This window comes from Salvelinus namaycush, chromosome 31 (genome assembly GCF_016432855.1).
Source record: "Salvelinus namaycush isolate Seneca chromosome 31, SaNama_1.0, whole genome shotgun sequence".
NCBI classification, from domain to species: Eukaryota; Metazoa; Chordata; class Actinopteri; order Salmoniformes; family Salmonidae; genus Salvelinus; species Salvelinus namaycush.
The window spans coordinates 33,304,160-33,326,809 of NC_052337.1; the positions used below are offsets into that span (position 1 = coordinate 33,304,160).

At 43.0% G+C, this 22,650-nt stretch overlaps 1 protein-coding gene across 1 annotated transcript in view; it reads left to right on the forward strand.

Annotated features, from left to right (window-relative positions):
- Positions 1–16,321: 16,321 nt before the first annotated feature.
- Positions 16,322–22,650, forward strand: part of myo5b (myosin VB) — a 53,291-nt gene continuing 46,962 nt past the window's right edge. Inside the window, exons 1-5 of the mRNA XM_038970120.1 lie at positions 16,322–16,330; positions 17,344–17,454; positions 18,031–18,202; positions 19,900–20,044; positions 21,235–21,391. Coding sequence (XP_038826048.1) covers positions 16,322–16,330; positions 17,344–17,454; positions 18,031–18,202; positions 19,900–20,044; positions 21,235–21,391 — 594 coding nt within the window. The remainder of the gene's footprint in view (positions 16,331–17,343; positions 17,455–18,030; positions 18,203–19,899; positions 20,045–21,234; positions 21,392–22,650) is intronic.

Here is a 22,650-nt window from a genome sequence, read left to right on the forward strand (position 1 = left end):
CAAAGCAAGCAGGACCAACACTAAGCCTGATTGAATTGACCCAGTGCAGTGGCCGATGGTAATAAAATAAAATAAAGCAATTTCATTAGGTCTGCTGGAAGTGTGATCAGAAGGGGAGGGGGAGAAAGAGTCAGGGAGTGAGCGAGAGTAGGGCTCAGTTAGTTAGTAGTCAAAGCCAGTACTAAGTGAATGTAGGCTTATTATACCCTGTCATTACTGATCCTGCCTTTTGTACTCAACAATGAGGAATGGCATCACTTTTTTTGATAACCATGGGCGACATTGTTAGTCTTCTAAATAGCACTGATTGAACAAAAATGACTGTATTACTCACAACAACAGCTGTCGGTGTACAGCAAATGTCACCCATTGTCTCTTTTTGAATGTGCTTATATCCAATACCTGTAGGTAATGCTTTGACTACCCTGTCTGTGACTGATGGACAGTAGAAGGGACATGGAGATGAGGTCCTGGCTATTGTATCTTTCCCAGTATAAATCATGGTGGCACTTTGTCCTTGTAATGTTAATGTCTCCTATTATTTTGGCTGATGTCTGACTGCAGAATCCCAACGTTTTTTGCTGAGCAAACTGCTTCTTTGTGTTTGAATTCTGATGAACTGTACCAATCATCATAGAACTGTGGCATATGATGCAGCACATACTGCAAATCATGTCAGTTCCATTATCAAAGACATAAGGTCCTATTTGATCAAAATCGGGAACCATATTTCTAGGAGAATGAGGAAATAACTTATTTCTGCCCAGCGAGGAAGCATTTTTTTTAGTTTATTTTCGTTTCACAGTGGGATGGTAAGGATTGGATGAGAGGAGTGTAGAGGTAAACACTCAGCTGAGTGTCATTGAACTTGGCTTTCGAAACATGCTGGGGGCTCATTTCATTACGATCAGAGTCTTCACTAAAGTTTCACCACCGCAGCGTTTGACATAGCAGAACAGACTAAATTCAAACGGCTGCCTCAAAAATAAATATTTTTAAATATGGTCACATTCATCAACAGTATTCAATTTAGAGTATCTATAGGCAGATATCTGTAATGTAGTCTACTCTATCTGAACACCACCACACTATCCTATCAAATCACAATTTGTCACATGCTTTTTGTAAACAACAGGTGTAGACTAAAAGTAAAATGCTTACTTACTGTCCCTTCCCAACAATGCAGAGAGAAAAATAATAAAGATAATAGCACAAGGAATAAATACACAATGAGTAGGAAACAATATTGATAATTAGCTGCAGTGTGTAATGAGTCAAAGAGTTGGTTCAAAGGGGGGGTCAATGCAAATAGTTGCAATTTGGTTAACTATTTAGCAGTATTATAGCTTGGGGGTAGAAGCTGTTCAGAGTCCTGTTGGTTCCAGACTTGGTGCATCGGTGCCGCTTGCCGTTCGGTAGCAGAGAAAACAGTCAATGACTTGGGTGGCTGGAGTCTTTGACCATATTTAGGGCCTTCCTCTGACATCGCCTTGTATAGAGGTTCTAGATGGCAGGGAGCTCAGCCCCAGTGATGTACTGTGGCGTACGCACTACCCTCTTTAGCGCCTTGCGGTCGGATGCCAAGCAGTTGCCATACAAAGTGGTTATGCAGCCAGTCAAGATGCTCTCAATGGTGCCGCTGTAGAACCTTTTGAGGATCTGAGGGCCCATGAAAAAAATGTTCATCTGTTGGGTCGGTATGTGAATTGTAGTTGGCCCAGGGTGTCTGGGATGATGGTGTTTGATGTGAGCAATGACCAGCCTTTCAAAGTATTTGATGGCCAGGTATGTGAGTGCTATAGGGCAAAAGTTATTTAGACCGGTTATCTTGGCGTTCTTGGGTACAGGGACAATGGTGGTCTGCTTGAAAGATGTAGGTATTACAGACCGGGTCAGCGAGAGGTTGAAAATGTCAGTGAAGACAATTTCCATTTTCGCTGGCATGCTCTGAGTACACATCCTGGTAATCCATCTGGCCCCGCAGCCTTGTGAATGTTAACTGTTTTAAAGGTCTTACTCACATCAGCTACGGAGAGCGAGATCACACAGTCGTCCGGAACAGCTGGTGCTCTCATTAACTTATTAGTGTCACGTTCTTTGAAAGTGGCAGCTTTAGCCTTTTAGCTCAGTTCGTATGTTGCCTGTAATCCATGGCTTCTAGTTGGGATATGTACGTACGGTCACTGTGGGGACAATGTTGTCGATGCACTTATTAATGAAGCTGGAGACTGACGTGGTAAACTCCTCAATGTTATCAGATAAACCCAGGAACAAATTCCAGTCTGTTCTAGCGAAACAGTCCTGTAGCTTAGCATCCGCTTAATCGGACTACTTCTGTATTGAGCACGTCACTGCTACTTCCTGTTTGAGTTTTTGCTTGTAAGCAGGAAACAAGGTTAGTTGGTCATCAAGTATTGTGATTCTGATGACTTCTGTGTGAACCACGTCTAAGGACAGGATAGATTGGTTCGGTTTAGGAGGGTGATGTATATGTTTTGACGGAGGAAAGGAGTGGTGTCATGGATCTAGGGGAGGACACTTCAGGATAAATGAGGCTGCTTCATATGCGTTCAGGATTGATGTTTGTTTCCGAAGTGAAGAATGGGTTGGAAAAGTGTGTGTGTGTAGGCTATTGTATGTGTTTTAGGGGGTGGGTAGGACCGGGTGTGGCATCGCATCAGAACAGAAGTCTTTAGCAAAAAGACTCCTTCACAAAGCTCTCTGTCCATCTAGGTTCCACGTTCATTTGGCACTGTCTTATTGTCCTTTCTTCAAACAGTGATGGGCTGAAGTGACCCGCTGCACTACTCATAAAGTTCTTTATTTTGGATTTCAACTCAGTTGTTGAAGAGTTTGAAATTTGGAGAATGTTTAGTCACCTCTGTTTCACCAGAGGCACATATAGGGTACTAAGTAATCCCAGTTGAATCAATGTGGAGAAGGATCTAGCTGTCTTTTGCTCACATTTGCAGAGGAGCTTGGCTTTCCTCCTACTGTGTTCTGTCTATGTTGGTACATAATTAAATATGGTTTGATCAGGACCTAGCAAGAACACTGCCCTCAAACGCCTTAGCACACCGTGGGAGAGAGACATGAAAGATTAGGAGAGAAAAATCAACTGCAGAGAGAAGAACACCTCGCCAAGTGATTTCCCCTGATGCTTTTATGGAAGTCTGGCAAGAATTGATTACTTGCATAAATGTGTTCTGAAATAATCCTTAATGATCATGATCTCCTGAATGCCTTAGCTTATGAAACAAACTCCTAATTTTACATTTGAGTGTCAGCACAAAACAAAAAATGTGTCTTACATCCAGGCTAAGCACCAGGTTTCTTAATAAAGGCATACACTACTCCGGCCTACTGTATGTTAGGCATAGCCTACATACCATAAGTCCGTATGTTTGGCCTGCTTTGTTTGTATTGTTTTCTCTGGGTCAATCCATGGGCCGTGGGACATGCAAGGTCCTTTGTGACGGTCATTGAATGAGACGGGCGCAGTCAGAGGGCCAGTCCCCCCCACCCTCAATCTCTAAATGGATTTATAAGGAGGAGAATCAGCCCCCTGGGTGGTTGCATTTGCATCAGAGGAAGAGGTTGTTATTATTGTTGTCATGCTGAACCATTTACTCATGAACTCCATGTTTAGTAGGGACAACAGAGAGGGGTCTTCACCTTTAACTGTGCCGCCATGTCCATTTTTTACAAAGGGAGTTTCCATGCCAGCATAACCTGGAAATATTTATTCTGGAAATTCTCACGTAGAAACTTATTGGGAGGAAGGATGTTTAACATGCTTTTTACATTTGTGTCACAAACCAATTTTTAGAAAATCATGATGAAAGTAGACCTATACATGCCTCCTGTAAGACCCTATGAACCGTACATGATACAGACACCATCAGGCTGTCATTATACTCCAGAGTGTGCTCTCAAATATGGAGTATGTCTATATTATGAAATAAACATTTTCACATTCATAAAATATGAATATTTCAAAAGTCCCCTTTTTTTTATTTAGCTTATTTTTAGACATTGTTTGGAATAATATGCTCTTCAAACATGTCAAATTTCCAGAGTGGCTCTGTGGTACTTTTAATGATATGACCTATTTTATACATCGACATTTACATTATAACCAATCACAGCCCTCCTTTAGGATTGCACATTCAGCAAATCACCAGCAGAGGGAGATCCATTTGAAACCATGTTCTCATTCACTGTGTTGGCGATGCTCATAAAATTTACTTGAATTGAATTCATAACTTCAGAATTACGAGAGAGCCTACTCTGGAAATGTAATGTAGTTAGAGTATATTGTTCCAAACTTTTTAACTACTTCACAGATATGAAACAAACAGACAATCAGTCAAATATCAAATTTCCAGTTTATGCTCAAAACCAACTTTTATAAGAGGTTTTTCAAATAAGTTTTATGTTTTACTCAAAATTCCATGACGTACAGTAAAGAATTGTTGACAGAATCGATGGATGCAGTACAATGCATAATTTATATAATTAATTAATACATTTCTTGGTAGGCCTAAAAATATTGCTTTCAGGTTGTAAATCACAGCTGGCCTGGTAAATTGTTTGTTGCCTCCACCCATTTGGGATGCACTGTTTCAGTTTCAAATCACTATATTGACAAAAATGGATGATTGCAACTAAGGTTGGGAATGCCAATACAATCAAACTGGCAAGGGCAATGATCACAAGTCAGTCTTAACGTGGCTAATAGGCTAGCGTATCTATTTATGTAGCTACTTATTTAGCAAGCTAAAAACACACAGCCTAACATTAGCTAGCTAGCTAGCTGCTGGGAGGATGTCATGTCATTGGAGGAGTGGGTGTCATTTGGTTAGCTAGAAAGAAGTGTGAATCGCTTTGCTAGCTATGCTGAATTTGAACGACTGTTATCCAGTTAGCATATCTCTTGCGTTCGTAAATTAACTCTGGCTATTTACTCTGATTTCAGAGCACTCTCGTCTGAGTGTGCCAACCTTCATTTAACTAGGCAAGTCCGTTAAGAACAAATTCTTATTTACAATGACGGCTTACCAAAAGGCAAAAGGCCTCCTGCGGGGACGGGGGCTGGGATTAAAAATGTATTAAATATAGGACAAAACGCACATCACGACAAGAGAGACAACACAACATAGAGAGACCTAAGGCAGAAACGCATGACAATACAACATGGTAGCAACACATGGTAGCGGCACAAAACATGGTACAAACATTATTGGGCACAGACAACAGCACAAAGGGCAAGAAGGTAGAGACAACAATATATCACGCAAAGCAGCCACAACTGTCAGTAAGGGTCTCCATGATTGAGTCTTTGAATGAAGAGATTGAGATAAAACTGTCCAGGTTGAGTGTTTGTTGCAGCTCGTTCCAGTCGTTAGCTGCAGCGAACTGAAAAGACGAGCGACCCCAGGGATGTGTGTGCTTTAGGGACCTTTAACAGAATGTGACTGGCAGAATGGGTGTTGTATGTGGAGAATGAGGGCTGCAGTAGATATCTCAGATAGGGGAGAGTGAGGCCTAAGAGGGTTTTATAAGCATAAACCAGTGGGTCTTGCGACTGGTATACGGAGTTGACCGGTTTACAGAGGAGTATAGAGTGCAGTGATGTGTCCTATAAGGGGCATTGGTGGCAAATCTGATGGCCGAATGGTAAAGATCATCTAGCCGCTCGAGAGCGCCCTTACCTGCCGATCTATAAATGTATGTCTCCTTAATCTAGCATGGGTAGGATGGTCATCTGAATCAGGGTTAGTTTGGCAGCTGGGGTGAAAGAGGAGTGATTACGATAGAGGAAACCAAGTCTAGATTGAACTTTAGCCTGCAGCTTTGATATCTACTGAGAGATGGACAGTGTACCGTCTAGCCATACTCCCAAGTACTTGTATGAGGTGACTACCTCAAGCTCTAAACCCTCAGTGGTATTCTTCTTACCAAACCACATGACCTTTGTTTTGAAGGTGTTCAGAACAAGGTTAATGGTAAAGAAAGCTTGTTGGACACTAAGAAAGCTTTGTTGTAGAGCATTTAACACAATCTGGGGAGTGGCCAGCTGAGTATAAGACTATCATCTGCATATAAATGGATGAGAGAGCTTCCTACTGCCTGAGCTATGTTGTTGATGTAAATTGAGAAGAGCGTGAGGCCTATGATCAAGCCTTGGGGTACTCCCTTGGTGCCAGGCAGTGGCTGAGACATCAGTTTTTCTGACTTTATATACTGCACTCTTTGAGAGGTAGTTAGCAAACCAGGCCAAAGACCCGTCAGAGACACCAATAATCCTTAGCCGGCCCACGAGAATGGAATGGTCTACCGTATCAAAAGCTTTGGCCAAGTCAATAAAAATAGCAGCACAACATTGCTTAGAATCAAGGGCAATGGTGACATCACTGACACATCCATAACCTGAGCGGAAACCAGATTGCATACCAGAGAGAATACTATAGACATCAAGAAAGCCAGTCAGTTGACTATTGACAAGTTTATCCAACACTTTTGAAAAAAAGGGCAAAATAGAAATAGGCCTATAGCAGTTAGGATCAGCTTGATCTCCCCCTTTAAATAAAGGACGAACTGTGGCTGCCTTCCAAGCAATGGGAACCTCCACAGAAAGGAGAGACGGGTTAAAAAGGTTGGAGATAGGCTTGGCGATGATTGGGGCAGCAACCTTAAAGAAGAAAGGGTCTTGAAAGTATTGCCAGAACAATTTGAGACACCCAAAATATTTTTGTCTACGCTGGCGTGGAATCATCCCAAACTTATTCTCTGAGTCAGATAACTCTTCAAAGGACTTTGTGTTCTTTTGTATGTGTTATAGTGGGAGTTTTCAGTACATTCTTGGTGTCCTAATTACAGTTTGATAGGGCCCACACTGAGCTGTTCTGCATTCGGGGGATGGGCAGCACTCTTTTCTGTACACTGTACATATTGGAGAACTTCACTGACCCAGATAAACACAGAAAACGGGGATAGGAGGATTCGCTTTGCCGCTGATATATTTCAATTTTAACAGAATAGCTTAGGCCGACTTATTAAAATGCCCAGGCCTGCAAGAAGCAGAAATGTCTACTACGGCATGTGCTCATATGGGTGCGGGGAGGAGTTTACTACGGATGACCTGGTTGCCCCCTTTTAACTCTCTCTCTTAGTCCAGTGCAGCATCTACGACATTTTGTGAATATGGTCACAAGAAGAGAAACAACAATTCCACGTTCCATCTAACCGGGGTATGATTTTGGCTACTTGATTTAATAATGTTTGTCTTGCCTCAGTCCAAATTTGCAACAAACCTTTGGAAATAGTCAAGTGTTGTGATGGACTGTTTTGAGAGGTGGACTAATGGTCCAGTTTTGATGCAAAAGCTGCATGTGTACTGTTGTTGCTTCTGTAGAAGGTGATTTATGCCACATAACAGGGCTTTCATCTTGTTTGTTGTTAGTCTCGAAATGCTTTCGTCCTGTAGAAAATCACAAAGCAAAGAGCGGAGCGAAGGAAGGAAAATGCCGGAATGCCAGTCCCAGCAATAGAATGTAAGGAGTGAGAGAAAGATGAGGAGTAGAGGGAGTTTTACAGTACTGATCAAGTCCGTCTCATTCAATGGAGCTGATTTACTTCAGCACCACTGCAGCTTGACTTACAGGTGGCTGCTGCTATTCCCAGGCATTGCTATAGCTTAGCACTGCTTACAGCAGGGGCAGCTGTTGGACAGGTGGCTAGAACGGATATTTTAAAGTCATTAGTGCACCTTCCTGATCTCTACAAAGCAAACTGCAGTCAGAAGTCCTCTGTCAAGTCTCTCCGTTCATTTGTTTTCTAATGTAATAGTGAGGTCATATTTAGCCCTGGCTCTGTCAGCCATTGCTGTTTAGTTTAAGTGTACATCATGCTGGTTTGAGGAGGAGTGAGGCGGAGCTCTAGGAGATGACACTGTTTTACAAATCAAATGAGTTCCTGCCATCACTGAGCAAGATTTGCATTTCTGCTACGACCGCACGAAGGAACAGCATTCTCTGGGAGTTTCCCCTCTTGCTTCCAGTTCACTTCAGAGTGCTGCACAATCACCTGACCCATGGAGCAGTCCAAGACAATTGAATTAGCCTATTCCTTTCAAAATGTCTTTATGACGGAGTACTGACTGACTGAAGCCATTTACAATGTAATGGCAATCACCTTTCAATCTCTCATGTTTCTCCTGTTCTTCCTCTTTTGACAGAGTTTCCATCCCACCACACTATATTTCCCTTTCCTGTTGTCTTTCTTTCATTATTAGGCAAATACCACATCAGAGGTAGTACCTGTACCATAGTTCCTTATTTGTGTTGATTCATGAAGCCTTTGAACTTTGTCTATGGTCAAACATGGGTATTTTCCACAGATTTGTCCTTTATGTGCTAAATTAGAGAATTGTATGTCCACTCTAACTTACATGATGCTACAACCATGACTACTACAACCATGCACTACTGCCAGCAGATTGTCCATCTGCTCTTGTTCAGGTCCCCTAGAACGTTGCCGTGTCTGTGTAAAGGCAACCATATGTACCGGTCATGTTTACACTGCTGAGAGAAACTGACTGGGCTGCTACAGCGTTAGAACTGTTTGCCATCAAACCAGATTATATCACAATGGTCTGACACTGCTGCTGTGTGAATGGCCATAGCAGCCACCCAGCATGCAAAACAAAGCGTGACGCTCGCTATTTTCCCCATTCCCGAAGCAGAAGGCAATAAAGTTCTACCACCAGCAGGTGAGCAGAGTGCCGCTTAAGACGTGATTTACATCTCTGGCAGGTATACAAGCCTTCAACAAGCCCCTTATGTTATTTACATCTCTGGCGGGTATCCCCCAGTCAGAGGACTGCTACAAGCCTTCAACAAGGCGCCTTTCCCTGCCCAGCAAATGTAGACGCCTGGAGTTTGCTACATGGTATTGGTACTTGGATTGGAACCGGTGCTATGGTCAGATGAAATGAAAATGGAGCTCTTTGGCCACGCACACCAGTGGTGTGTTTGGCTTCGAAATAAGGATACATAAGCAGAAAAGAACCCCAAAATATGGTGGTGGATTAAATGTTATTGGTCTCGTAAAATATTTAAAAGGCTCTGCGCCGCTAACCTTGCAGGGTGAGGTATTGAAAACAGGGTACCAGTAATTTTGACCCCAATCTTTTTGAGAAAGATTACTTGTTAACCCCCCAGAGTCGATGTCCACACCTCTATGGTAATCTGGTTAGCGTTAAAAAAAGTCAGTTTCAGCTAGAGAGAGAGTGCATTCGGAAAGTATTCAGACCCCTTGACTTTTTTACGCATTTTGTTTACATTACAGCCTCATCAATCTACACACAATATCCCATAATGACAAAGTAAAAACTGTTTTTTAAAACTTTTTGCAAAGTTCTAAATAAAGAAAGATCACATTTATGTATTCAGACCTTTTACTTAGTACTTTGTTGAAGCACCTTTGGCAACAATTACAGCCTCGAGTTTTCTTGGGTATGACGCTACAAGCTTGGCACACCTGTATTTGGAGAGTTTCTCCCATTCTTCTCTGCAGATCCTCTCAAGTTCTGTCAGGTTGGATGGGGAGCGTCACTGCACAGCTATTTTCAGGTTTCTTCAGAGATGTTCGATCGGTCTCAAGTCCGGACTCTGGCTGGGCCACTCATGGACATTCAGAGACTTGTCCCGAAGCCACTCCTGCATTGTCTTGGCTGTGTGCTTAGTGTCGTTGTCCTGTTGGAAGGTGAACCTTTGCACCAGTCTGAGGTCTTGAGTGCTCTGGAGCAGGTTTTCATCAAAGATCTCTCTGTACTTTGCTCTGTTCTTCTTTCCCTCGATCCTGACTAGTCTCCCAGTCCGTGCCGCTGAAAAACATCCCCACAGCATGATGCTGCCACCACCATCCTTCACCGTAGGGATGGTATTGGCCAGGTGATAAGCGGTGCCTGGTTTCCTCCAGACGTGATGCTTGGCATTCAGGCCAAAGAGTTCAATCTTGGTTTCATCAGAGAATATTGTTTCTCATGGTCTGAGAGTCCTTTAGGTGCCTTTTGGCAAACTCCAAGCGGGCTGTCATGTACCCTTTTACTTAGGAGTGGCTTCCGTCTGGCACTCTACCATAAAGGCCTGATTGGTGGAGTGCTACAGAGATGCTTGTCCTTCTGGAAGTTTCTCCCATCTCCACAGAGGAACTCTGGAGCTCTGTCAGAGTGACTATCGGGTTCTTGGTCACCTCCCTGACAGAGCTCCAGAGTTCCTCTGTGGAGATGGGAGAAACTTCCAGAAGGACAACAATCTTTCATCAGTCCTTTTACATGAAAATGCCCATAAGGAAAATGTAAGTCTAGAGCAGATTTCCCCAAATATTCTGTTAACAAATGTTTTATTACTATAATGTTATACTATATGAACCCTCAATTGAATTATACATAAGCCTATTCTCTTTTTACAGAAAGTCAAAAGATCTATGTATAGTGACAGTCACACGTTAGATAACTTCCCAAGCAAAGTCTACATTTTTTTTACTCCTCGACTTTAGAAGGTCTTAGCTCAGCTTCTGAACGTCATAGAGACAAACCAAAGATATTCCCATGTGCATCAGTCGCGTCTATCTCTGGCATTTTTCAGCTTGTTTCACAGAGTTATGTGTTGTTATAGATCGGTTCATACAATCCCGAATTTGTAAAAAAAATGTCTTTATAAAATTACCACTCATATCAAGGAAGGTCCCGTGACCCCCCCCAGAAAACTTTGGTGCCCCCCACCATTTTGAACAAATAGCCTAACCATTGAACAAATAGTACAGTGAGTAGGTTAGATTGTGCTTTGAAAGTGATGTTTTAAAGCCATCAGTGATGCCCGTAGTGGAAGCCAATGAAGCAGAGCGTTAAAAGCATCTTGTCAGGATCAAAGTGAAAGGACTCTGGTGTGCCACTGAAATACCAGTTGTCATTTGAAAGGGTCTGTAACCTGGAGCTCTGGGCTCTGGGCCTGATTGGTCATCTCTTCTGGGCAGATCCATCCTACATCCCATCCAATAGTGGGCTGAGAGAGTCTCTGAACTCTGAATCATGTCCCCATTGTGTCAGTCTGGATCTCACACACGCGCCAGGTGATGGGCTGAGTAGAGCGCTGGGCTGGCTCGACCCAAACCCGCAGAGCCAGGAAAAACGGTAACAAACTCTGTTTACTGTATGTTTATGCTCTGTTTACAATCACATGGTCCAAAAGTTCTGTCTTGGTCCCATCATCCAATCTTTAGGATAATCAAATGGCCAGTTCAGTGGCACTTTGCCAAAATCCTTGCTATTTATAAATGAATTATTCTCTTCTCTAAATGCATGTGTAGATAGTCTACTGCACTGTAGTCACTCAAGACCGTGTAGTGGTAGATTCTTGCAATTCAATGATAGAGACAAGTGTGATTTTAATTAGGAGATTAATATGCACAGTAATGCTGAAGTCAAATGCATCAATGAGTGACATTGAGATGGGATGCTTCAGTACTTCTTTGCGATTTATTTATCCACTTAGATATTGTTTATCCAATTTCATGGAAAATTGTCTTACTTCCACTGCATGGGGTTTTGGCAAAAGGATTTCAGACATCAAAGACCCAGTAAAGATGAAGACTTAATGGAAGTTTGCCCACCATCCTGAGTGCAGACTGAGGCGTAGTAATACACGTGATGCTGAATTCCTCTTTTTTTTTTAGCCATGGGATACAAAATATTGGCTATATCCCAGCCACTTTGTAATTTTTAAGAAATAATGTCATGGCGACTAAGCTTTTCATTCAAACAGTATCGGTGCAGGGGCCGTATCCGTAACGCGTCTCAGACTAGAAAATTGGTCCTGACGATGTAGACATTTTACGCCTACTCTTATGGGTAAAAATAAAAGCTATGCATGAAGCCTCTGTCACGATTACCGGCTGAGGTTGAGTTGAACATCATCCTAAAACCCACTCTGAGCTGGGAGTTCTTTTAGTCTTAAAACCGGTTTTAACAAGATTCCTAGGACCTTTTCTGAGACGATTTGTGGATACAACCCCAGGACATGCATAGTAATTCAATTAGGCTAATAATGAATGCTGCCATTTCAAACGCAACCTTTGGAAATGGCACAGCACAGTTGCCATTTCCCTTCCAAATCCTTGATCTTTTCTTGATCTTGACATTCAATCAGCCTCTCAAATATGAAGAAGCAACAGTGTGTGAAAAGAGTAGTGAGGATTCCTCTTGCATTATATGCCTACGGTTGTGCCAAAAAATGTCCTCAATCGTTTTGTCAATAAGGATTCATTGGAGAAGTGTGACGATGTCAGCCATGCTTACAAACATCTTGTATTGATTTAAACATTTCTCCCTCCATCTCTCCTTCCTTAGATCCATCCCTCGCTCCCTCTCATGCTCTCTCATGTTTCCCCTATTGATTTCTTCCCTGGTGATGTTAAGTAACTGATTTACATGTAGCTAAAAAATGAAAATGTGTCCGAGCATGTGGTATCAGCGGCATGGGAATTACTGTAGTTGCTCAGTGGGATCCAGAGAAAAGGCTTTGTTTATTTCCTGCTCTGATGTGTCGCCCTGGGATGATGATGATGAACTACAGTAATGTAGAGTCACACCTGACCTGACTTCTGTGATTTGGAGGTAGGGTGACTCACTCATTGTTCTTTTATTTCTGTGCTAAAAGAACGATCACAAATTGTCATAGCTCTGCTGGATACTTGACAAGTGCACAAAGGTCTCTGTGCTTGTAAAGAAGAACTCTGAGCAAAGGAGAAGCATTGTAACCCATGAGCGTAAGCTTGCAATCGGGAGCGAAGTGAAAGCACCTTTGTGACCTGTCGTCGATCTTCGTAAAAGTCAGCGCGTGAATCGGTTTTCATGTCCCACGTCTAAATGGACTGGTGGTGAGGGAGTTGCTGGCTCTGTTGTGCAATTATTTTGAACAAGGCCCTATGTAACCTAATATGTTAGTCATAAATAAGGTACTGATCAGGTCAAATGAGCCATACTATTTCCTACAACTGTAAGCTGCAAAACAGAATGAAAGTCACTCACAGTACAATAAGATCTTCCTAAGGTTGTGTGAGAGTTTCAGACTAGGAGACAAACTGTCTTCAAGTGTTCCCAGAGTCAAAGCCCATGTGACCCTGGCTGACACGTGGGTAATATTAGTGATAGCACGGTCGGTTGCAGCGCTACGCAAGGTTATTTTGTATCGCTACATCTCCCCCCCCAGTTATCTGCCAGCCCGCCCGCTGCCTCCTTATTAAAGCGGATTAAAAAGCGCTGCTGTCATCTCGCCTGTCGTAATACGCTGTGACTCTCAGTTGCCCGGGGGGGAAGACAGCGCTCAAAGTTCAGTCTTTCAGCCTCTCAGTCAGAGCATGAGTAACGAGGACTTGGCGTCAGTAGGTGTCTTCTCTATAATGTATTTCTAGAGGGGAGTGTCCTGCGACTTGGTTGGGGAGGTGTGCTTGTTGTTGTTGAAATATGAATGGGCCCTCTGTGACTGAGGTAAATGTTAGGTTAAACCTCATTGTCATCTGACTCCTCTCACTGTTCTGATATCAGGCTGAGATATCATGATGTACTGATCGGAGATAGCTGAGCCCTCTGGTAACAGTAAACACTGACAACTTGTTGAGAAGTTTCCTATGAAGTTGAGAAGGTCGTACAGAGAGTTTGTTCTCCATTTGAGACACGCAGAGCTCAGCTGTGGAAAATCCACTTTACTTACACACAGAGTACACAGCTCCGTAGGGCTGAGCACTGCATAAACTCTATTACCCCTGACAAACTGCGTTAATTCAGTCTGCTGCTGAAATGTGAACCATCGTCTACAAATGATTCCGTCCACTTACCTTTTCTAATGAATATAATGCCAATGTGGCAGAATGGAGGAAATGAGTTGGAATATTCATTAACATTTTCAGATGTAGTTATTTTTCTAAAAGTTTCCTCCTCTCTCCCTCTGTAGTGTTTCTCTGGGGTGATGTAAAGGAGAAACAGTTCTGCACTGGAGGGATGTTGCTGCTTTATTACCCCCCCCCCCCCCCCCCCCCCCTCTCCTTCTGTCAGCACCCCTTTTTTGTTTTGGCTTTCTTCCTCTGCTAGCATCAAATTGACATGCATCTAGCTGCTATCTGCTGGTTTTATGTACATAAACTGTGTATATATTGGTGTGAAAGTAGAATTAATTTCTTCCTGGTATGGGACCTCCCTATGTGTGCATGCCTGTGCACCTAGAAAATGTATGAGCTTAACAGGCCTGGCCCTGGAAGTTCTGCCGCCCTAGGCGAGACAAAAAATCCCCCCCCCCCCCCCCCCCCCCCCCCCCCCCATCCTCGCTAAACTAGAATAGTGTACAGCAGGGGTTAGCAATAGGTTTGGCCAAGGGCAAGTTTTCTCAGCTAATAGTCAGCAGAACAGAACATAATAGCAGCCCAATTCATAGGCCTACGTTACACATTAAACACAATGTTTAACACATCTGGTGAGTTGGCTATGTAATCAGGTCAATGTCAATAACATATCCTCATATTTTCAATCTGATTACACTGATAAAATCACCAACGTCTCTATTAAATTCGTTTTTTATATTTCTTTGTGCGTTGATTGGGGAAAAACTGCTTGCAGTCAAGAGAATGTCACTCTGAAAAAGTCTGAAAAGAAGGATGGATAATGAAAAATAGAGCTTTCAGGGAACAATGGACAGAGGAATAGGCATATTTCTCCAATGTCAAACCAGAGTGTGGGCCTAGTCATAAAGATTTGTCATTGAGCTTTATAGTGGCATAAACACAACCAGTCATGATGTTTTCCTCTGCTTGTCAAACAATCACTTCAAAGGGCTCCTTTACTAGGCTACCCACACACGTTCATCCACTCACAACATATTTCCATCCTCCAAACAGTTGTGAATGGAAAGACACTTCTGTTACACAAAACACCAAAAAAGTGTCATGACATTTGGTGATTGTCATTAGGCCAGAATGAATGCCTCCACTGCTGTCCGTGTGCTTCTCGGTGTGGCCACTCATCTCTGCCTTGGCACATTTCTGTGATCTTGTCGAACCACATTGCATTTTGGAACATAGGCTATCACCCACTTTCAAGTCCTTTCGCTTTTTCATGCCTCTGACGTATGGTAATGATAAATAATGGTGGTACAGCCTACAGTTTTCTTGATGTTATTGTGATCGGCCCAGGTTTTACCGGTACGGCGTACCCCTACTATTTATTTTGCCCGGGACGCCGTACCGGACCGCCTTACTTTCACCCCTGTGCAGTGGTGGAAAAGGTACCCAATTCTCATACTTGAGTCAAGGTAAAGATACCTTTTAATAGAAAATGACTGGTGGTTGATCACGCACAGTGAACTCTATGTAGTTTTGCTGTCTGAGGTTAGGCTGCTACTCTACTGTACTGTGTTTCTAAGGTCTGCAGCCTAGGCGGGCTTATCTCTGTCAGATAAAATATGGTCATGGTTTTTAAAGAGCTGAAACATCTCAACAGTGATTGTACTGCGTACAGTAGTTTTGTTTAGCCTTCTCCTTTGTCTGCTGTTTCCCCCACTTACTCCCTATCACCTCGTAGCAGTGCATTGTTAGGCTGTTTTGTGCCTGTGAAGGAATAGGAGGTCAGGAGGACTGTGTTTGGATCATTTGTCTGGCTTTTCTTTTTGCCCTCAAGAACACAAAAAATAAACTGCTTGTCCTTTTGTTCTGTGGGGCAGTCGTTTGCATCTGTGGTACGGTCGTTATAGGCCTAACTCATTGAAGTGAAACCTAGGCCGATGTGCTGAGAAATGGACTAGTCAATTAATGATTAATTAGCTAATAAAACTCTTGCATTGAACTCCATAAAATGATATGCTCAATGTTTGTTCAGCAGGGATTTTTTTGTAAACAAAAATTATTGTTCTGATCCTGAATGAAATTGACAATACCTCATTTCATGTGTTTTTTTTATTCCCTCCCCCCTATTTTTTTATTTATTTTTTACTAATTGTTCTAATTTCAAAATGCAATTAGCAGCAGAGGACCAGCTAATGGTTTGTATGATTATTCACAGTGAGTAATCACTCCCACTCTCCTGACAAAAATAATAATAATTTCTTAAACTTTTATAGCACTTTTCATAACAGAAAGAAATCTCAAAGTGCTTCAAAAGCAACAACAAAAGAAAACGATCAAGCAATAGGCTATGTCGTGAGTAGCCTAGCTATAGTTAGCTAGGTCAACCAATAGAGGCCAAGTCTTTGAGTGCATGAATCCTCCAAAGATGGAGATGGTCAGTTTATGGCTTGATTAGATGAAGGTAGAGGGAGATGGTCAGTTTATGGCTTGATCAGATGAAGGTAGAGGGAGATGGTCAGTTTATGGCTTGATCAGATGAAGGTAGAGGGAGATGGTCAGTTTATGGCTTGATCAGATGAAGGTAGAGGGAGATGGTCAGTTTATGGCATGATCAGATGAAGGTAGAGGGAGATGGTCAGTTTATGGCTTGATCAGATGAAGGTAGAGGGAGATGGTCAGTTTATGGCTTGATCAGATGAAGGTAGAGGGAGATGGTTGATGGAATCTGATGGTGATCTTGTCGAGGGTCAAGCCCTTCTCCTTCACAATGTGTGGGTGATGCCTCAGCAGCACTAATAGGTTAAAAACAAAACCTTTATCTTCAACATCAGGCCAAACAAATAATGTGTTCTATTCATCCCGTAAAGTTACTAATTTATCGTCAAAGGAACTGTTAGAAAGGCGCAATTTAATCATTTTTGGAAGATGGAATAAGTTGTTGACGATCGCTTTAGGAGACAACTTAGTTTTGCCGTTAATGGCATCCCGACTTGAAGTACATTTTTATGTGATTCTAAGTGAGTCAATCAAAAAGGTAGGGCTAGGTTTATATAAGAAGTAAGATTAGCAAACAAATGTGCCCTTGGAAATGATCAGTCAGCATTTTCGCCTCACTACGGGCCTATCTAGGGTATCTCAAGGTGGGATGTGTCGCAAACACAATTACCTCAACACTGCCACACCGTCAACCTATTGACACTTATTTTCAGCTTTTGTTGAAACAGTAACGCATTGCAACATCTTTGAGCTGTCATATCAAATGGACATCTCTAGAGCATTCAGCTGTTCTGTCGCTTTTTATGGATTGACAGTATGTATGCATTGACAATAAATTACACACTGTCAATGAACACGGGCAAGTGGGGGAGGAATGCTGTCTAAATGTGCAAACAATATTCAAAGTAATTGATGAGTTGAATTAAATCTCTTTGTGTTTTTGTGTTGCAGTACACTCGGGTGTGGATCCCAGACCCAGAGGATGTATGGAGAGCTGCAGAGATCATCAAGGACTACAAGGAGGGAGAGCCAATCCTGCACCTCAAACTTGAAGATGAATCGGTAATCTACCCCCCACCCCCCAGATCAGGCCACAATTATAAGATAAATATCGTAATATATATATATTTTTTATAGCCCTTGCCTAAGGACTCAATATGCTTTGGTCTATTTTGTCGTGCTCATGTACATTTGTACATGTCCTCATTTTAAAGCAGTTAATGTGTGTGCGCGCCTACACACATTCAGAAACTTTGGTGCCATGAATCATTAATCATATTTTTTGAAGTGAGAGATGCAAGCCCTGAGAGATGCAAGATACAGTTATTAAATAACAATGTACTGTGCCAAGAGTAGTTTGAATGAATCAGCAGATGATGATATTATCGCTTTGTGCAGCAGCAGTATATTCCCCTACTCATGATCACAATCTCTACTTGATACAGGTATGATTCATAAACACCTAGAAGCCACCAAATCCATATCCTTTAACATGTGTAGTTATGGACAGTGCTGCATTATGATTTCAACTGGTAAAGGGAGTCGTCATACCCTAAAACCAGGTGCACATGTGCAAAGACTTTGCTTTTAACGTTTTTTTAGTATTGACATTTTTTGCTTGAACCCCTCCTGTCCCAGCCGTTGGAATACCGCATCGGACCCAAAGACAACCCTCTTCCCTTCCTCCGGAACCCTGATATCCTGGTGGGGGAGAATGACCTCACAGCGCTCAGCTACCTGCACGAGCCTGCTGTCCTGCACAACCTCAAAGTGCGCTTCCTCGAGCCCAACCACATCTACACATACTGTGGTAAGTCTATACTGTACCACCACCTGCTCTGACAGCGCCACTTATAGTAACCAGAATGTCTGGTCTGTATAGGGTCTCTTAGCAAAGCCCTTGGCCTGACCTTGTGCTGCAAATTCCTCCTACGTTTACTATGGTAGCTGGCTTATTTTACACCATGTAGGGTCGAGGCTTTCATTGACCTTTTTTAATGGTTGTCTTGTCCCAACTTTTACAAACCTGTCCTCCCAATTCCCCAATCAACTAGGGTTCCATTGACTTAAACAGCCAACGAGTGAGCTGTTGCCATGTGTGGTATGCGCCCTAAACAAAGCAGACAAAGGGGAATGAGCAAAGACAATATTTGTCTGTTGATCCTACACTGGCTATAGATATCACCATCATGTTTTAATTAGGGAAATCTGTCCCCATAGTAACCCTGCCAGTGCAAACTTGGGTGAGCCTACTACATTCCTCTGGTAATATGGATGTTTTGACAGTATTTGCCTATCAAAGTTAGCAGGAAAAATACAATGTGTTTTTACCCACAGTAGCATATTGTACTGTACTGTATGATAGGATTATATAATTATTATCTGTGATATGTTGTTGTCCCACCTAGCTATCTTAATGTGAACTCACTAACTGTAAGTCACTCTGGATAAGAGCGTCTGCTAAATGACTGAAATGTAGATGCACATACAATTAATGGACTTAAGGTATTTTGGTGGGAATTCAGGTATTTACTTTCTCATACATTTTCTTAGTATATCAGGTATTTCTTAAATACTTTGTGAAAATATGTTGCCTCATTTGCATATATACAGTATGCTGGGTGTATTTGCATTCATGAATAAATTAATATGAAGGGGTGGAGCAGGGCTGCAACCACCAAAAACTTGCTCTGTCTCTAGGTTACTCCTTACTGTTGTTGTCACCAGTAAGGAGTGTGTCAGGAGAAAGTGTGTCAGGAGAAAGTGTGTCAGGAGAAAGTGTGTCAGGAGAAAGTGTGTCAGGAGAAAGTGTGTCAGGAGAAGGATAACCAATGCTAATAGAACTCTACACGCTTGGCTCTAGATTACACCCATCCAAACATATTTTACGTTGTTTGTGAGATCAGACATAATGTCACTAATCCAAGTGTTCATTTTCAGAAGTTGCTTTCATTTCAGCGCATTTCATTTGTAAATATTTCAACTGTATTAAATCATTACTTTTTTTTCTCAAATTGGACAAAAAAACGAACACCCATCAAAATACCTTTATCTTTGTTCTCTTTCTTGGGATGTAACTGTCGAAGACGTGCCGTTGAATCCCTTACGAAGCGTTAGTGTTCTTATAGATGCAACGGATAGCCAATGTATTCTATTGAGCCCATTTCAGCCATTACCGGAGTGTGTTTGACAGGTCATTACAAACGTTTCCGCGGTCGTTACATTTAACGGGGGGGGGGAGCGAATGGCACAAGCAATAGTGGGAAAGAGTCACCAGTGAAATGAAAGCAATCAATCCAGCAAGATTTCAGTGACAAAGTGGATTTTGCACTCCTCAAACACAGGAAATAGATGGCTAAGATCCTCAGCTGGGTGAGACACACAAATACACACCCACAAGAATATATGGGATGTATTACTAAATATAGGATTAAGGAACTAGAGGTTACAGTCTCACTGACTGGTCATACTATTTTCTCTGTCCTCCCTTCCCTCCTTCCTCTATAGGTATCGTACTGGTGGCCATCAACCCCTACGACCAGCTTCAAATCTATGGAGAGGAGGTCATCAATGCCTACAGTGGGCAGAACATGGGAGACATGGACCCACACATCTTTGCTGTTGCTGAGGAGGCATACAAGCAGATGGCCAGGTACTGGATGAGCCTCAGGGTACAGCTAAACGGGTATAACACAGGATCAGGATACTGTTAATGTATTAGACCTGGAAGAGTTGCCAATTAATAACCACATTCTATATATTAGTCTGCTTTGGGAAGCAATTGAGTTGTTACTGTGTGGCACATGGAGCTGCGTAGGAGGCACTTGATTAGACTCCTCATTCGGTTTGATATGTCATTTTGATAGTGTGTGGCTCAGTTGGTAGAGCGCTGCGCTTGCAACGCCAGGGTTGTGGGTTCAATTCCCATGGGGGACCAGTATGAGGGGGAAAAAGTGTGAAATGTAAATGTATGCACTCTCGATAAGAGCATCTGCTAAAATGTAAATAGTGTTGGTGTGGGACTGAATAATGAGTTGCCACAGAGATAAACTGTGTCTTCAATGGAAGATGTGGGTGGATAATAACAGTGCTCCGGTCCACATTAACTGTCAACCTCATCAATGCTGCTCTTCTCTGTAGAGCAAAAGACAATAAATACCATGTCCACTGCCTACATACTGTGCATGCCCACTGCTGGGTAGTCCTGGCAACTCCAGTCATGTAGAGAAAATGAGCGTTGTGTAACTGTAGACGTGGCCCATTAATGCAGCTCTGGTCAGTTACCTATTTTTATTAAATGTTCCAAATCTCAGGCCTCCCGGGTGGCGCAGTGGTCTAGGGCACTGCATCGCAGTGCTAACTGCGCCACCAGAGTCTCTGGGTTCGCGCCCAGGCTCTGTCGCAGCCGGCCGCGACCGGGAGGTCCGTGGGGCGACGCACAATTGGCATAGCGTCGTCCGGGTTAGGGAGGGTTTGGCCGGTAGGGTTATCCTTGTCTCATCGCGCTCCAGCGACTCCTGTGGCGGGCCGGGCGCAGTGCGCGCTAACCAAGGGGGCCAGGTACACGGTGTTTCCTCCGACACATTGGTGCGGCTGGCTTCCGGGTTGGAGGCGCGCTGTGTTAAGAAACAGTGCGGCTTGGTTGGGTTGTGCTTCGGAGGACGCATGGCTTTCGACCTTCGTCTCTCCCGAGCCCGTACGGGAGTTGTAGCGATGAGACAAGATAGTAATTACTAGCGATTGGATACCACGAAAATTGGGGAGAAAATGGGATAAAATTTAAAAATTAAAAATTAAAAAAATGTTCCAAATCTCTTTCTCTCTCTTTTTCTTTTCCCGTAGAGATGAGAGGAACCAATCCATCATAGTAAGTGGGGAGTCGGGGGCAGGGAAGACCGTCTCTGCTAAGTACGCCATGCGGTTCTTCGCCACTGTGGGAGGGTCGGCCAACGACACCAACGTTGAGGAGAAGGTGCTGGCCTCCAGCCCCATCATGGAGGTGAGGAGGGGAACTGGGGATGGGCTGCTGGTCCCATACTGTAGGCCAGCCCAGCAGTATGGCATCCTAGTAAAGGAAGTCGATCCCGGAATATATGGGTTACATAATATGATTTGTGCCTTTTTGGAGATGACACATATATCTTCTGGACAACCAAGTAATATTTTATTTACCTGCTTAGATGGATTCTAGTGAAAACGTCATCGTGTTTTACTTTTTCTATGCCCTGAAAGTTTTATGAACTCGGCTGTAACTTTGTAGAGTTTACAGCACAGTATTCTTATGGGGAATCATTTTGTAAACTGTAGGTGGAGAAGCTAAACACACCAGGAGTCCATGAACAGCAAAGTCCCACAGCCTGTCTGGAAAGATACGACTAGGAGAAGCTGCTAGCTAGAAAGTTCTCATGACTCTCTGTCCTTCAGGAAGTCATAGCTGAGGAGAGTCCGACATCTCTGAGTCCATTACCAGCCTCACCTCAGCTAGATCAGTCAGAGTGAAGAAACAGGACAGATCTGTATGCAAGGCCAGTTGGGCACAGTCTCCATCTTGGCAGATGACACAACACAAAATTAGGAGCTTTACAACTGTCAAGACACATTACGAGCAGCAAGGAGAAGCTAAAGGTTTTTGTGTGGCATGAATCATAATTTCAGAAGATATAAACTCTGCAAAAACATAAACTTCCTTTTTTCAGGACCCTGTCTTTCAAAGCTAATTTGTAAAAATCCAAATAACTTCACAGATCTTCATTGTAAAGGGTTTGAACACTGTTTCCCATGCTTGTTCAATGAACCATAAACAATTCATGAACATGCACCTGTGGAACGGTCGTTAAGACACTAACAGCTTACAGACGGTGGGCAATTGTCACAGTTATGAAAACTTAGGACACTAAAGAGGCCTTTCTACTGACTCTGAAAAACACAAAAAGATCGATGCCCAGGGTCCCTGCTCATCTGCGTGAACATGCCTTAGGCATGCTGCAAGGAGGCATGAGGACTGCAGATATGGCCAGGGCAATAAATTGCAATGTCCGTACTGTAAGACGCCTAAGACCCCGCTACAGGGAGACACGGCGGACAGCTGATCGTCCTCGCAGTGGCAGATCACGTGAAACAACAGGATCGGTACATCTGAACATCACACCTGCGGGACAGGTACAGGATGGCAACAACTGCCCGAGTTACACCAGGAACGCACAATCCCTCCATTAGTGCTCAGACTGTCCGCAATAGGCTGAGAGAGGCTGGACTGAG